We start from the raw sequence: 16,852 nt of genomic DNA on the forward strand, positions 1-16,852 counted from the left end.
GCAGTGGCTTGGTCTAAACTTCAAAACTGCTGAACTCCGTAATAGTTAACAGAGTTAACACCTCGTCCGTCCATTACGTGATCTGCTGTCAATATAAATTAATGAATTAGCACTTTTCTACTGCTACTAATACTTATAATTCAATGCACCAGCAAGCTCTATGAAGTTACCGCTCTTCCATCCCACTCTGCTCAGAGCTTGAATCTCTAGTGCCTCCTATAAAGTTTAGATTCCAAGCCATTAGAGCTGCTAATTTCTGATCTGGTCTATGATAGGGCAAGGGCAACAAAAGAGTTTACGGAGACATCCAACGAATGTCAGCCAACGAGGTACCAAAAATTACCTTCAAAGGACAGTGCATGGCACGCAACCCCAAGGACAACCTCACAAAAGATGGATTGCTAACTACCAGACCTACAACATTCATCACCTAGTCCGTCTAGCGTCAGACGATCGCCGATATATTAATCGGATTTCTGAAACATCCCGTTCGGTCACAAAGGGACTGAAGTAGGTCAATCTTTATACTAAACTTTTTTTTATTCCATATTATATATTATAAATTATTTCTATATTATTAAATATTTCAATTAATATATTTCCTACTATTTAGAGCGTTCAAGGGAAACAAATTTCAAGGGAAATATATTTCTAGGGAAACACAATACAAGGGAAACATATTTTGTAACGAAAAGCACCGACAGAATTTCATACATGAATATGCGTTCATAAAGATACATTCCTATCTCCAGTACGTTTTCGAATTTACGTCATTTTTCCTTCATTACTGCTAGGTTGCAATTCCCCAACAATGACGTGAAGATCATACTTAGGGAAGAATAATGACCTTAAATTACGTTTGTCATTCTTGGACAACCCCCCTTCCCTCTTCATAAACCCCCCATGGAGGACCACCCCCCTCCCCTCCCCATAAAATCATCTGAGCTACATTGAGGTGATTCAAAAATGATTTACCTTGGGATGAATTGCACAATAAGCTGTAGACTTCGCGATGACAAAGCGAGGTTCTTTGAAGAAATCACCTTCAATCCGACTAGCTGTAAAGCCCCAGCTCCAAGCACAAGCTGACATGTCCTTGAATTGAACATTTTCAGCAGTTCAACCAAACGAGCTAGAACTTCAGGAGCGGCACTTCGAAGTTCAGAAGCACATGTACAGTAATCAACAATCAGCGGTAAAAGGTATAGAGTTGCACCGACCACACAAAAGCTTTCTTGGCCAATAAGAATTACTTCACTATGTTCAGCATTGGGAGGTGGTTCAGGATGGTCTTCCAAGCGACCTGAGAAGAGAGGGATATAATCAGTAAATGAACTAATTTTATCCAAGAATTAGACATAATTTAATCCACAGAATACCTCCCATTCTTTCTCCACAAATTTAGGTTTAAAGAGCTGAAAAAAGTATTTTTTTCAATTTGGCTGGTCAGTTGGCAAGCTAGAAAACAAACGCCAGTTTCAATTCCAGTATGTTTTAAGTTGTGTCCCCCTCTCAATATGCAGTGCCCCTCCTCTGAACAAAATATTGCGGACGTAACTAGACAGAGAAATATGAGTTTTAACAGGCCCAGATCGAATAGGTGCGGGGCTCAATTGGATTTTTTGCGGGGCCCTCTCTATATTATATATATTTAAATAGAATTCAGACTCAGTATACATATTTATATATGCATATATATATCAAACGTCACACTGATCAAATATCATATAATAAGAACATCAATAAATCTCATCCAGCAATGCGAGTTTAAAATAAGTATATTTTTGATTATTTAAATAAATTCATGATTTTACGCTATTGTCAAAAGCAATTTACTTTAAATTTTGAACAATTTTTTTTTCATTTTGATGGTAACGGTTCTTCTGGCCCAAGTTTTTAAGTGCCATTTTGTCTGTGTTTATTGACCAAAAACAAATAAAACAAAGCGAAAGAAACTCCTCTAAGCATGGTATTTAGTTCCTAATAAAACTATTCTTTATTTATTTATTAGTTTTGCTTCCCACGGCGAGAGACAATATATTGACTATTGAGAGTTGTAGGATTTTTTTTTCTAATTTCAGCAACACCTATAGTCTACAAAATATAAGATGACAATGTGTGGGTGCGGACATTAGGTTTTTCCCATAATTTAGAATTTTCAGGCATATTGGAAATGCAAGTAATGAAGAACAACATAAGATAAATTTAATTTGTACCATGAAAAATATATGCTCTAAATATTAGCTCTGGCAACAGGTACACATCAATCCAACCCTTGGGGAGTGGATTGAAAGATTAGTTCCCTGCCAGGGGGAGGGAGAAAACAAGAGAAAGTATATTTCCCTGTCTCATTTTCGTAATTTTCAATCCAGCTTTTTTAGGATACATGGTTTGATCATGCCTATGCATGATCAACAGAAGAAAAAAAAAGAACAAAAACATAAATTCCCTATGGTAAAACCGTGTCATGGTAATTATGGTAAAGCAAGGAAATTATCCTTGAAACTGACACCTTGAACCGCAAACACTTTGTTTCAACAACAGTTTCTTACTATACGTATGGCACAAGAAAGACAATCCCAATCCTTCTATACAAAAATGATGCAAGAAAAAGAAACTTTACCCGAGTTCATAATGTGTGAAACTTGCTGTTGTGATTCTGCACTCACTTTAGCCTCCCTCCACCTTTCACCGTCCAAAACGTGTCCCATCTTTGTTTTCCTTTCTTCGTGAAATCTCTGTACAAATCGCGACGCCTGAAAAAAAAGAAAGAAAGGAAGATAAGATTTAGTTCCAAAAAATGGCTAGGATAAGGTGACCACTTATCCGAGACAATAAATGGTTAAAATTTAGAATATTAAAGGTGATAAGTGTGCACAACCCAGTTGGAACAAAGAAAAGAATCTACGGAGAATAAAGTTCAATGGTGCCACCATAAATGCGGTATGAAAATACCAAAAGGTTAAGTTCTAAGTTTAGGTGCATGACTTCTGTACTAAGATACCAAAATAAAAACACATTTTGCGGCCTGAACTCATCTTAGGTCATGTCATACACGAAAACCCCGATTTTTTAAGATTTGTCTTTTATTTGTTTCAACAATGTGAAGTTTTAGGGCAGTATCAAATTATAAGTTTTTAGTTTTATTATAAGTTTATAAATTTTTTATAAGTTTCTAGTTTTTTATAAGTTAATTTTTTTTATAAGTTTTTAGTTTTTAGTATCAAATTTAGAAGTTTTTAATTTTTATTATAAGTTTTATAAGTTTATAAATTATTTGTAAGTTTTTAGTTTTTTATAAGTTAATTTTTTTATAAGTTTTTAGTTTTTAGTATCAAATTATAAGTTTTTAGCTTTTATTATAAGTTTTTATAAGTTTATAAATTTTATAAGTTTTTAGTTTTTTATAAGTTAATTTTTTTATAAGTTTTTAGTTTTTAGTATCAAGTTATAAGTTTTTAGTTTTTATTATAAGTTTTATAAGTTTATAAGTTTTTTATAAGTTTTTAGTTTTTTATAAGTTTATAAATTTTTCATAAGTTTTTAGTTTTTTATAAGTTAATTTTTTTAATGAGTTTTTAGTATCAAATTATAAGTTTTTAGTTTTTATAATAAGTTTTATAAGTTTATAAGTTTTTTATAAGTTTTTAGTTTTTTATAAGTTAATTTTTTATAAGTTTTTAGTTTTTAGTATTAAATTATAAGTTTTTAGTTTTTATAAGTTTATAAATTTTTTTATAAGTTTATAGTTTTTTATAAGTTAATTTTCTTAATGAGTTTTTAGTATCAAATTATAAGCTTTTAGTTTTTATTATAAGTTTTATAAGTTTATAAGTTTTTAGTTTTTTATAAGTTAATTTTTTTATAAGTTTTTAGTTTTTAGTATCAAATTATAAGTTTTTATAAGTTTATAAATTTTTTATAAGGTTTAGTTTTTTATAAGTTAATTTTTTTCAATGAGTTTTTAGTATCAAATTATAAGTTTTTAGTTTTTATTATAAGTTTTACAAGTTTATTAGTTTTTTATAAGTTTTTAGTTTTTTGTAAGTTAATTTTTTTATAAGATTTTAGTTTTTAGTATCAAATTATAAGTTTTTAGTTATTATAAGTTTTATAAGTTTATAAATTTTTTATAAGTTTTTAGTTTTTTATAAGTTAATTTTTTTAATGAGTTTTTAGTATCAAATTATAAGTTTTTAGTTTTTATTAAAAGTTTTATAAGTTTATGAGTTTTTAGTTTTTTATAAGTTAATTTTTTTATAAATTTTTAGTTTTTAGTATCAAATTATAAGTTTTTAGTTATTATAAGTTTTTATAAGTTTATAAATTTTTTTTAAGCTTTTAGTTTTTTATAAGTTAATTTTTGAGTTTTTAGTATCAAATTATAAGTTTTTAGGGCAGTATCAAATTATATCAGCGTTGAACAGTGAAAATAACCACACAAAACTAATAAGTTAAACTTGATAATACTTTTTGTTTGTAAAAATTCAAACATTAATAAACTATTGACTTCTAAAGACAACAGACCTTCAAAGGAAAGTTACACCTTCTCCGGCTGTTTGGTGTCATTTCTAGCAGAATAAAATTTTCTTATCTTTCATTTCTAATTATTTTGTACTTTCAATTTTTCGTAAGGAAAGACGATTTTTTGGAATTTTAATTTGATATAGTGTTTAAATACGTAAAAATAATTTTGAATTTATTTTCAATATAATCTGTAGCATTCCAGATTTGATTCCCTTCTCTGCTTAGGCTAGTATTAAAAAATTCCAAAAATTAGAATTTTTTAATTCTAATTATTCATTTAACTGTTTCATTTAACTACCAAATTTCATTTAATTCGGTAGATTTTGTAAACTATAAATTTAATGCTTTACAAAATCTTAGTACTTTTGATGATTCCTCACACATTTCTATTTTCTTAAATTTAGCAGCCAGAACTACCAAAAACTGGATAATTGCATATGGAGGTTTTCTTTCGTTAGACATTGAATTCTCATTTTTCCTAATTCTCAAGATATTTACGGTTGTGTAAAATTCAACCTGACCTATTTGAAGATTCAGATATCATTTTCCCTCTCCTTGATACTTTAAAGGAAAAATAATAGTTAATACTTCGATTGACGCACAGAAAATTTACCTTTATTTTGTCTTTGAATAAGTAACATTCTGGTTTGCCCCCCTCAGATTTATAGAGGGCTGGCAACAGCAAAAATTTATCAATTAAAGTAAGGCACTAGGGCTTATGTTGAGCATTTCGTTCGCTGAAAATTAGCACAGCGTCAATTGACGTTTTTATGTTTAGCATCTCCTTTGCTGAAAATTAGCGTAACATCATACGTTTAGCATCTCCTTTGCTGAAAGCTAGCACAAAATCATTTGGTGTTCCTATGTTTGGCGTTTTTATGTTTAGCAATTTTTTTTTGTGAAAATTAGCACATCACTTATTACGACATAATTTGGCGTTCCTATATTTTTCGTTTTATGTCTAGCATCTCCTTCACTGAAAATTAGCACAGCATCATTTGGCGTTTTTATGCTTTATGTCTCCTTCACTGAAAATTAGTATAACATCATTGGGCGGTTTTATGTTTAGCATCTTCTTTGCTGAAAATTAGCAGAACATCATTTGGTGCAACATCATGTTTAGTATCTCCTTTACTGAAAGCTAGCACAACATCATTTAGTACGACATCATTCGCCGTTCCTATATTTAGGCTTTTATGTTGAGCATCTCCATCACTGAAAATTAGCACAGCATCATTTGGCGTTTTTATGCTTTACGTCTCCTTCGCTGAAAATTAGTATAACATCATTGGGCGGTTTTATATTTAGCATCTTCTTTGCTGAAAATTAGCAGAACATCATTTGGTGCAACATCATATGTTTAGTATCTCCTTTACTGAAAGCTAGAACAACATCATTTAGTACGACATCATTCGCCGTTCCTAGGTTCAGTGCTTTTATGTTTAGTATCTCCTTCACTGAAAAATAGCACAGCATCATTTGGCGTTTTTATGTTTAGCATTTCCTTTCCTGAAAATTAGCACAGCATCATATGGCGCATCATCGTATTTTTAGCATCTCTTTTGTTCAAAATTAGCAAAACGTCATTTAGTACTACGTCATTTTGCGTTCCGCTATTTGACATTCTTATGTTTAGTATCTCTTTTACTGAAAATTATCAAAACATCTTTTGGTACATCATTTGCCGTTCCTATATTTGGCTTTTTTATGTTTAGCATCTTCTTCACTGAAAATTAGCAAAACGTCATTTGGCGTGTCCAGCATCTCCTTTGCTGAAAATTAGCACAGCATCATTTGGCGTTTTTATGTTTTACGTCTCATTCGCTGAAAATGAGTATAACATCATTGGGCGGTTTTATGTTTAGCATCTTCTTTGCTGAAAATTAGCAGAACATCATTTGGCGCAACATCATATGTTTAGTATCACCTCAGCTGAAAACTAGCACAACATCATTTAGTACATCATTCGTTTCCTGTTTAGCATCTCCTTTCCTGAAAATTGGCACAGCATCATTTGGCGCATCATCGTATTTTTAGCATCTCTTTTGTTCAAAATTAGCAAAACATCATTTAGTACGATGTCATTTGGCGTTCCCCTATTTGGTATTCTTTATGTTTAGTATCTCCTTTGCTGAAAATTAGCAAAACATCTTTTAGTACATCATTTGCCGTTCCTATGTTTGGCCTTTTTATGTTTAGCATCTCCTTTGCTGAAAATTAGCACAGCCTCATTTGGCGTTTTTACGTTTTACGCCTCCTTCGGTGATAATTAGTATAACATCATTGGGCGTTTTTATGTTTAGCATCTCCTTTGCTGAAAATTAGCACAGCATCATTTGGCACATCAGCATTTGGCGTTCTCCTATTTGGCATTCATATGTTTAGTATCTTCTTAGCTGAAAATTAGCAAAACATCTTTTAGTACAACATTTGCCGTTCCTATGTTTGGCCTTTTTATGTTTAGCATCTCCTTCACTGAGAATTAGCACAAAATCATTTGGCGTTTTTATGTTTAGTATCTCCTTTGCTGAAAATTAGCACAGCATCATTTGGCGTTTTTATGTTTTACGTCTCCTTCGCTGAAAATTAGTATAACATCATTGGGCGGTTTTATGTTTAGCATCTTCTATGCTGAAAATTAGCAGAATATCATTTGGTGCAACATCATATGTTTAGTATCTCCTTTGCTGAAAGCTAGCACAACATCATTTACTACATTATTTGCCGTTCCTTTGTTTGGCGTGTTTATGTTTAGTATCTCCTTCACTGAAAATTAGCACAGCATCATTCGACGTTTTTATGTTTACAATCTAGTTTGCTGAAAATTAGCACAGCATCATTTGGCGCATCAGTATATTTTTAGCATCTCATTTGCTCAAAATTAGCAGAATATCATTTAGTACGACGTCAATTGGGGTTCCCCTATTTGGCCTTTTTATGTTTAGCATCTCCTTTGCTGAAAATTGGCACAATATAATTTAGTACAACATCATTTGCCGTTCCAATGTTTGGCGTTTTTATGTTTAACATCTCCTTCACTGAGAATTAGCACAACATCATTTGGCGTTTTTATGTTTAGCATCTCCTTTGCTGAAAATTAGCACAGCATCATTTGGCGCATCATCATATTTTTTGCATCTCTTTTGCTCAAAATTAGCAAAACATAATTTAGTACGACTTCATTTGGCGTTCCCCTATTTGACATTTTTATGTTTAGCATCTCCTTTGCTGAAAATTAGCAAAACATCTTTTAGTACAACATCATTTGCCTTTTGTTTGTTTGGTGTTTTATGTTTAGCATCTCCTTTACTGAAAATTAGAACAACATCATTTGGCTTTTCTTATAAATTTCCACGCAGTTTAAAGTTCAGGAAATTATACCTTTGAGCAGGACACTCCCCCGCAGTCTTCAGTGAAATGTTATAAGTTATGCAGTGAGGGCACCTAAGGTTTTTATAGAAGGCGTTGTCGTAGAAACTACAAAAAAGGCTCATTCGATTGGAAATTCAAAGGGCTAGTGCCCTTTTTAATAGTCGAAAGTGATCTGAGGCAACTACCCCCCTTCTCACACCCCCCTTTTCCCCAAACACATCCAATCAAAATTTTTAGATAGTCATTTTATTCAACGTAGTTGAAAACGTAGTCTGCTGAAAACTAGCACAACATCATTTAGTACATCATTCGTTTCCTGTTTAGCATCTCCTTTCCTGAAAATTGGCACAGCATCATTTGGCGCATCGTCGAATTTTTAGCATCTCTTTTGTTCAAAATTAGCAAAACATCATTTAGTACGACTTCATTTGGCGTTCCCCTATTTGACATTTTTATGTTTAGCATCTCCTTTGTTGAAAATTAGCAGAACATCTTTTAGTACAACATCATTTGCCTTTTGTTTGTTTGGTGTTTTATGTTTAGCATCTCCTTTACTGAAAATTAGAACAACATCATTTGGCTTTTCTTATAAATTTCCACGCAGTTTAAAGTTCAGGAAATTATACCTTTGAGCAGGACACTCCCCCGCAGTCTTCAGTGAAATGTTATAAGGTATGCAGTGAGGGCACATAAGGTTTTTATAGAAGGCGTTGTCGTTGAAACTACAAAAAAGGCTCATTCGATTGGAAATTCAAAGGGCTAGTGCCCTTTTTAATAGTCGAAAGTGATCTGAGGCAACTAACCCCCTTCTCACACCCCCCTTTTCCCCAAACACATCCAATCAAAATTTTTAGATAGTCATTTTTTTCAACGTAGTTGAAAGTTTCGTAAATGAGGTATTTAAGTATGACAACCCCCCCCCCCCCACCACAGCCCTCGGGGCAAAGGTTGTAAGTTATACCCTGGGGGCATATAAGGTTTTTATAGAAAGCGCTGTCGTAGAAACTTCAAAAGGGCTCATTCAATTGAAAATTGAAAGGGCTAGTGCCCTTTTTAATAGTCGAAAGTGATCTGAGGCAACTAACCCCCTTCTCACACCCCCCTTTTCCCCAAACACATCCAATCAAAATTTTTAGATAGTCATTTTATTCAACGTAGTTGAAAGTTTCGGACATGAGGTATTTAAGGATGACAACCCCCCCCCCCCCCACCACAGCCCTCGGGGCAAAGGTTGTAAGTTATACCCTGGGGGCATATAAGGTTTTTATCGAAAGCGCTGTCGTAGAAACTTCAAAAGGGCTCATTCAATTGAAAATTGAAAGGGCTAGTGCTTTTTTTAATAGTTGAATGTGATTGGAGAGCGACTAACTCCCCTCTAACGCCCAACATTTCCCCAAACACATCCAATCAACAGTTTGAGACACCAATTTTGTTCAACGTAGCTGAAAGTTCTGTAAATTAGGTCTTTTAGGATGATAACCCCCTCAGAATCCTCAGTGCAAGGGTTGTAAGTTGTTCCCTGGGGGCATATAAGGTTTATATAGAAAGTTGTAGAAATTTCAAAAAGCGCTCATTTGATTGGAAACTGAAATTGCCCTTTTTAATAGTCGAAAGTGAGTGGAGAGTAATTAACCCCCCTCTCACGCCCACCATTTCCCCAAAAACATTCAATCACATTTTAGAGATAGCCATTTTGTTCAACGTTGTTGAAAGTTCTGGAAATTATGTATTTAAGGATGACAAACCCCCCAGAGCCCCCAGTGCAAAGGTTGTAAGTTATGGCCTGGGGGCATATAAAGTTTTTATAGATAGAGTTGTCATAAAACTTCAAAAGGGGATCATTCAATTGGAAATTGAGAGGGTTAGTGCCCTTTTTAATAGTCGAAAGTGATGGAGGGTAACTAACCCCCCTCTCACGCCCACCCTTCGTCCAAACGCATCCAATCAAAATTTTCAGATAGCCATGTTATTCAAACTAGTCGAAAGATCTAGAAATTAGGTCTTTGACAATGAACCCCCCCCTCCCCCCAGCCCTCAGGGCAAGAGTTCTAAGTTATGGTCTGGGGGCATATAAGGTTTTTACTGAAAGTGTTGCCGTAGAAACTTCAAAAGGGCTCATTTGATCGGAAATTGAAAGGGCTAGTGCCTTTTTTAATAGATGAAAGTGATTGGAGAGTGACTAACGCCCCTCTCACGCCCACCTTTTCCCGAAACACCTCCAATCAAAATTTTGAGATACCCATTTTGTTTAACGTAGTTGAAAGCTCTGGAAGTTAGGTCTTAGAGGATGACAACCGCCCTAACAGCCCTTAGGGCAAGGGTTGTAATTTATGCCCTGGTGGCATATAAGGTGTTTATAGAAAGCATTGTCGTTTCACAAAGGGCTCATTCGATTGGAAATCGAAAGGCCTAGTGCCCTTTTTAATAGTCGAAAGTGATTGAAAGGCTTGACATGTTTATAGAAAAGATCGACGTGGGTATAATGTATGATTTTTTGTTGTTGTTGATGTTTAGACCAGGGCACTTCGTATCGAAGGATATGTCGTGGGAACTTCGAAAAGGGCTCATTCGATTGAAAATAGAAAGGGCTGGTACCCTTTTTAATAGTCAAAAATGATTGGAGGGCAACTAATCCCCCTCCCACGCCCACCCTCCCAATTGCCCCTTATGTTTAAAAACAAAATTTTTCCTTAAGATTAAATCAAAATGCACTGTGTTAATGCTAATTCTCAATAAGGCATCTCAGCAGTATCCCAAGAACGATTGAGGGTATTATGTTCAGACTTTCGGGGCTACTTCTGCTCTTAAAATTTAACCAAATCAAAATAGCGTAAGTGTATCCAAGTTATCAAAGAAAGTAAACAGATTTTTTTTGCGAATGGTATCAAGTTTTCCATTTCAGGTCAACTAGAGGAAGTATAAAACTAAATTCAACACTACTATTTGTGTCCAGATTTTTAAAAGGGTGTATGTTGTTAAAATTACTGAAAATTTTTCTCCAGCATACAAATAGCAGGCCAAACTCTAAATTCTTAAAAAAAACTAAAAGATTTAAAGTAGTATTTTCTATTTCCCTCAAAAGACTTTGTCAATATAAAATGAACAGAAATTAGTTAAACAATCTTTTTCCACAATAAGTTTTTCAAAGAAAAGTAAAGAACTCCATTAAACAAAAAATGAGCAAAAAAAAATCAGATAATCTATCAAGAATGAAACTACCACAAATCAGCATCGATAAATAAATGAAACCCAAAACGAACAGTAATTACAATAAATAACCGAGTCAAACTGAAAATGAGCAGAGAATAACATAAGTTGGGCTCAAAACCCATAAACCTTCCCAAGGCCAGAATATAATTTGCACTTTACTGAAAAAATATAAATGTTTTTACTTTTATAACTTTAATAAATAAAACAATATTAAAATTTTGATTACTAAATATCAGTATACGTATATTAAACTGACAATGCACATTCATTTGTATTTTTTCAGTCTATATCTATATCAGTCTATGTCTATGTATATGTCTATGTCTACGACTATGTCTATGTTTATGTCTATATCTATTTTTATGTCTATGTCTATGTCTATGTCTGTGTCAATGTCTATGTCCATGTATATGTCTATGTCTATGACTAGTAAGGAAATAGCCCCTATTCTTTTTCCAATATCCATGGTTGCACGCAATATATTATTCAATTTTAATTCTCATCTCTTATCCTCCCTCTCGCTCTATCTACCACTCTACTCATCTCTATTTTCCAGCATTAATCTCTTAATTGCATCTTGTCAAAAAAGGAAAAAAGAAAGAAATACCTGTCCTTGAAAGCACATTCGTAGCGCATTAGGCCTCCGTTCAAGAACTTTCTCAGTTTCACTACCAAATTCTTCAACAAGTTTTCCTAAACTAATAAATTCCACTGAATCCAGCCGTTCTAACAGCCCGAGTTTGGTTCTGGCCACAAGGTACTTTGCACACTTTTCATGGGCTGCGTCAGAGACTGTGATTATCAGATCGTGTAGACTGTCTCTCAAATTTTCTCTTTCTTTTTGGCTTAAATGAATTTCTGAGGGCTGTCTGCAATTAAACGCTATTTAATGAACGCGCAGACATAAGTAAACATATATTTTATTTCAAGTTGTAAAAAGAACATTCGGGATAACCAGGAATAGAACTGAGGAGCAATAAAGCAGCATTTTCTGCTCAATATTACTTTCAGTATGGTTAATTTCAATGCACAGCAAAAACAATCTTTCGGCTGATAAAAATGGTTTGGAGTCTAAAAGAAAGTCTGACGGGCCATTTTTGCACTGTTTTTGCATTCATGTGAACGGATTTTTCCTTAAAAAAAAAAAAAAAAAAAAAAAAAAAAAAAAAAAAAAAAATGAAGGATATGGGGGACAGGGAAAACCTTCATGACAAGGCCAAAAGTAGCTAAAATACTACTTAATAATACCACATTTTCGAATTGATGTCTCAACAGACTGACACGTGCATTGATATCCTTAATTTTAGTGCCATAAAACTGTATCTTATGAAGATTCTTCTGATAGATACAAAACATTTACCGCACATACTTGCCTTTCTATGTTCCCTATTTGACGGTCGAATAATTAATGCGGATTAAAATGTCTCACCTTATATTGTTATGACTATATTATTGCCTTATATGCAAATTGGATAACTTAATATTTATAATCTATAGTAAGTAAGAGCCACAAGGTTTCGATGTACTTTTATTATTGTTTTTTTAGAGCCCATCCATATGGAAAGGGTACTCATGTAAACTTCCGAGGGGGCTCATTCGATTGGGAAATGAAAGTTCTAGTAGCGTTTTTATAAGAGTCAAAAGTGATCGGAAGCCAACCGGACCCCCTTCCACGCTCCTTTTCCCCCAAAGACTTCCAATAAAATTTCGATATAGCTATTTTGTTTAAAATAGCCCAAAGGCCAAATAACTATGCCTCCGGGGTTGAAACCCCTCACCCTCTAGCTCCCGGGGTAAAATAATTTCAAGATCAAATAACTATTCCTGCGGGTTTGACATGGCTCCCCACAGTCCCGAGACAAGGACTACAAGTTATACAAGTTGACAATTGTCTATATATAAGGTTTTTTATTAGGAAAAAGAGACCTGTTTGATCTTGGGTCTCCAAAAAAGCTATGGGTATTAAGGTAGAACTTAAAGAAATTTTGAGAGGGATGTCAAAACAATCAAAACACACTAAGTGCCTGCTGGTTGTCAAAATGGCATATCAGCAATATCCAAGGAACGGCTGAGGGTATTATGTTGAAACTTACAGGGTATATTGAAGGGTATGTCGAAGAGTGATCGGAAGGCAACCAGCCCGGCTTGAACTTTCTAGATGCCCCCTCTACTTAATACTGATCTAAAGAGTCGCTTTGTCCAAAATAGTCCAAAGGTCTAATAACTATACATCCAGGGGTGCCATGCTTCTGACAGCTCCCAGCGCAAGGATTGTAAATTATTCCGGGTGTATCCGATAAGGCCAAGATTATTAAGATGAAACTTTGAGGAGTGTTGAGGGATTAGTTGAACTAAATAAAAGACACTATGTGCATCCAGTTTATCAAAAAGACATATCTGCAACATCTAAGGAACGACTGAGAGCATTAAGTTGAAAATTTCAGGGCACGTCCAGGGGAATATTAAACTTAATAAAAATACAACTAGGTGCATCCCAGTTATCAAAAGGGCTTATCTACAATACTTCGGGATGGTTTAATGGTATTTATTTGAAAATTTCAAGGGATGTTTAAGTGAATAAAAAGATACTACGTACAATCAGTTTGTTAAAATGGTGTGTGTAATATCTTAGGAATAGCAAAGGGTTTTGAGTTGAAACTTTTAAAAACGTTCAAGGGGATGTTGAACTCGATTGAAAGACACTATGTCCATTTCAGCTGTCAAAAGGGAGTATTTTCAATACCTCACGAATGGGTAATGGCATTTTGTTGAAAAATTAAGGGGATATTGAAATAAATCAAAGGACACTATTTGCATCCAGGTTGCAAAAAGGGCTTATGAAAGACATCTAAAAAACTATTCTTTTTCCATTCATATGTAGTATTTTCAGATCACCTTATGCAACTGAAAAGTCTAAATTTGAGCAAGGTATTTTAATTCTTAACCCGAAGACCTGAAAAACTGTAAAAACGTTTACTATATTAACCAATAATAAAATTTGGCGATTAAAAAAAACAACAATTCATCCAAAAAGATAAACCTTCGAAAAACAAGTTTTTCAAGGAAAACTAAAGAGACTAAAAGAAATCCGATAATAATTCAAACTCAAAACGACCAAAAAACGACCAGAAATTAAAACCCAAACGAACATAACGACGCAAACGGAGTAGAATAAGTAAATGATCATATCGAACATAAAGACAACAGATCCTGAAATAGATAAATAAAAGACACCAATACTTTACCTACTTTAATTTAGTAGAAATTAAATTGAGTATTTAAGTCAAACTTAAAACTAACAAAGATTACCACAAGTAGAAGTTTGGCTACTGCCCCCTTTACCCTTCCTTAACTATGAAATTATAAAAAAAAAAAAAAATTACTGTTCGACAAAATATTAAATTGCTGAGACTTCCAGGAATTAATATAATTATATATTGAATAATCAGCTTGTTTTCATTGGTTCTTTCCGGTCATTTTGACTATTACAGTGTTTTGTGTTTTATTTTTTAAGATATTTTGAAAAATTAAAGCACACTGTTCAAAATATATATTGTTTCCAATGAAACACAATAACGCAATTGGCTTTGGAGTTTCTACGGTTAAGGAGGGCGAGGAGGAAGTAGGCAAACTTCTGTTTCTAGTAATTTTTTTGTACGCTTTATGTTTGATTTGAATATTCAATTAATTTGTAACTCGTTTTAAGATCCAAAGGTTTAAACAAAGGTTTATCAATATGAGCAGAAAAAAAAACTTCAACAGCATTTAGTGAATGGCGACACTTAGCACTTTTCTTCAGGCTTTATAATCTTTTTTCTGTCAGGAACTGCAATCAGACACTTAAAACCACACTAATTTTACAACTACAAATTTCCCCAGACCAAATCAAATATATTTTGGTCGAATTGTAAATCATCAAAAACTTACTGAGCGGTTTGACATTCAAAAAGGTAATTTCCCCAGGCCAAATAACATTTTTTTGGTCGAACTGTAAATGGTCAAAGAACTAACTGAGCGTTGTGATAGTTATGCACGATTAGGAATCCCTAAATACAAGAACTAGACATGTTTCAGTCGATGGATATTATACAAACATATTTCTTTCCAACTAGTGTTTTACCTTCACTCATACATAGAAACAAAGATAAAATAAAGACTAAATAATAATAAAAATACGGGGCTTACACAATTTCAACTTCAGTTACATCAGGTGTAATAGTGTCAACTTCTAAAATATGACTAGGTTCAGTGGTTTCAGCGGTGATTTTATGAACAGCATCATGGACTTTCTTGAAATAAAAAAGGAGTGTTTAACCTTGGCAAAAAGAAAGTGAAAAAATAAAAGCTAAATAAAAACCTTGATAATTAATAACATATTTTGCAATCACGCAACAGCAGATAGCTTTCGATACAATAAGTATAATTCTATTGCTATAATTAACTGGTAGTTTATTTTCAAGAAAATTAGCCTAAATCTGATTTAGTATTTTAACATAAAGTTAAATCAAAAACTTATTTGACTTGAGTATAATTTATTTCGTATAATTTGCATAATTTTATACAACAAATTTTATATAATAACAAATTTTTCGGTAAGAATCGGATCAGTTATCTTAGTGGTAATTTTATGAACAGCCCCTCATCATGGATTTTCTTTTTAAAGATATTTAACTTTGGCAAATACAAAGAAAGAAAAACTAAGCGAATTAAATATTTAAAATTCAAAACAAAATTAAACCTTTCATAACATCATAATTTAATACAGGACAATCAAATAAATGAAATAAATATCCAAAGATAAAAGTACATAGAATTAGTAAAATAAATTAAATAAGAATCAGCTAAAAAAATTCAAAGATTGATTAATGATAATTTCTTTAATCCTACAACATCACATACCTTTTGATATAAGTACTGGTATAATTGGTAGAAATAAATATAATAAATTGCTATAATAAGTTTAGTATAGTAGCTTCACTGATATTTTGGTGCAAGACTGAGTCACAAAAAAAATAAAGCCAGGCGGGTTTGGCTAACATTTGGTATGAAAAGATGTCGTATTTTTCTCACTCTTAAGCCAACTGGAAATGGTTCAGCAATTAAATGACTTAGAAAAAAAGTTCATAGGTAAACTAGAAAACACAAATGATTGTCATGTTGAAGTATCAGTATTATGACTACGTTGATAAGATGGACTTGATCTAAATTAGTATCAAACTCTTAAGTTTTCACGTAAAATCAAATATTAAAATACAAAAGTATAATCAAAAATACAATAAAGTTATTTTGATAGATAAGGGCCAAAATTAAATTTTTCTGCTACTGAAAATGTTTTTCATAGATCAAAATTCAACATTTACATGTTGAAAAGATTGACTTGACGAAGACTGCAAGATCGAAAACATTGAAAATACTAATTTTCTAGCTTTCTTAGTTAGGAAAGATTTCTAACTTTCTAGTTGTCAGAAAGAATAAAATGCTAAAACACAGGAGCATAAGCGAGTATTCCAAAAAGTTGTTTTAATAGATGAACCCTTCTCCACCCCCACCCCCCAAAAAAAAATACATAAACTGAACAGTTCAGGGGAAGAGGGAAATCAAAGTTTTCCGGGGCGGGGCTAAAAAAAAAACAATTGTATGTAAAGTATTTTGAAAGCATATGGATAATTTTGTTTTCTTTTTTTTTTGCCATTACTCTAGGCCCAGACAGAATCGGCAAAAAATACGTCCTTCCAGATAAAAT

At 32.9% G+C, this 16,852-nt stretch overlaps 1 protein-coding gene across 4 annotated transcripts in view; it reads right to left on the reverse strand.

Annotated features, from left to right (window-relative positions):
• scat (VPS54 subunit of GARP complex scat) overlaps positions 1-16,852 on the reverse strand; it is a 124,808-nt gene that overhangs the window by 61,305 nt on the left and 46,651 nt on the right. For all 4 annotated transcript variants that reach the window (XM_089091392.1, XM_089091390.1, XM_089091391.1 and 1 more), the window contains exons 10-13: positions 15,295-15,398; positions 11,717-11,978; positions 2,624-2,756; positions 976-1,303 (exon numbers count right to left, since the gene is read on the reverse strand). In XM_089091392.1, coding sequence (XP_088947518.1) covers positions 976-1,303; positions 2,624-2,756; positions 11,717-11,978; positions 15,295-15,398 — 827 coding nt within the window. The remainder of the gene's footprint in view (positions 1-975; positions 1,304-2,623; positions 2,757-11,716; positions 11,979-15,294; positions 15,399-16,852) is intronic.

Source organism: Artemia sp. Qi Xiang Cuo, chromosome 7 (assembly GCF_049724085.1).
Source record: "Artemia sp. Qi Xiang Cuo chromosome 7, ASM4972408v1, whole genome shotgun sequence".
Taxonomy (NCBI): Eukaryota; Metazoa; Arthropoda; class Branchiopoda; order Anostraca; family Artemiidae; genus Artemia; species Artemia sp. Qi Xiang Cuo.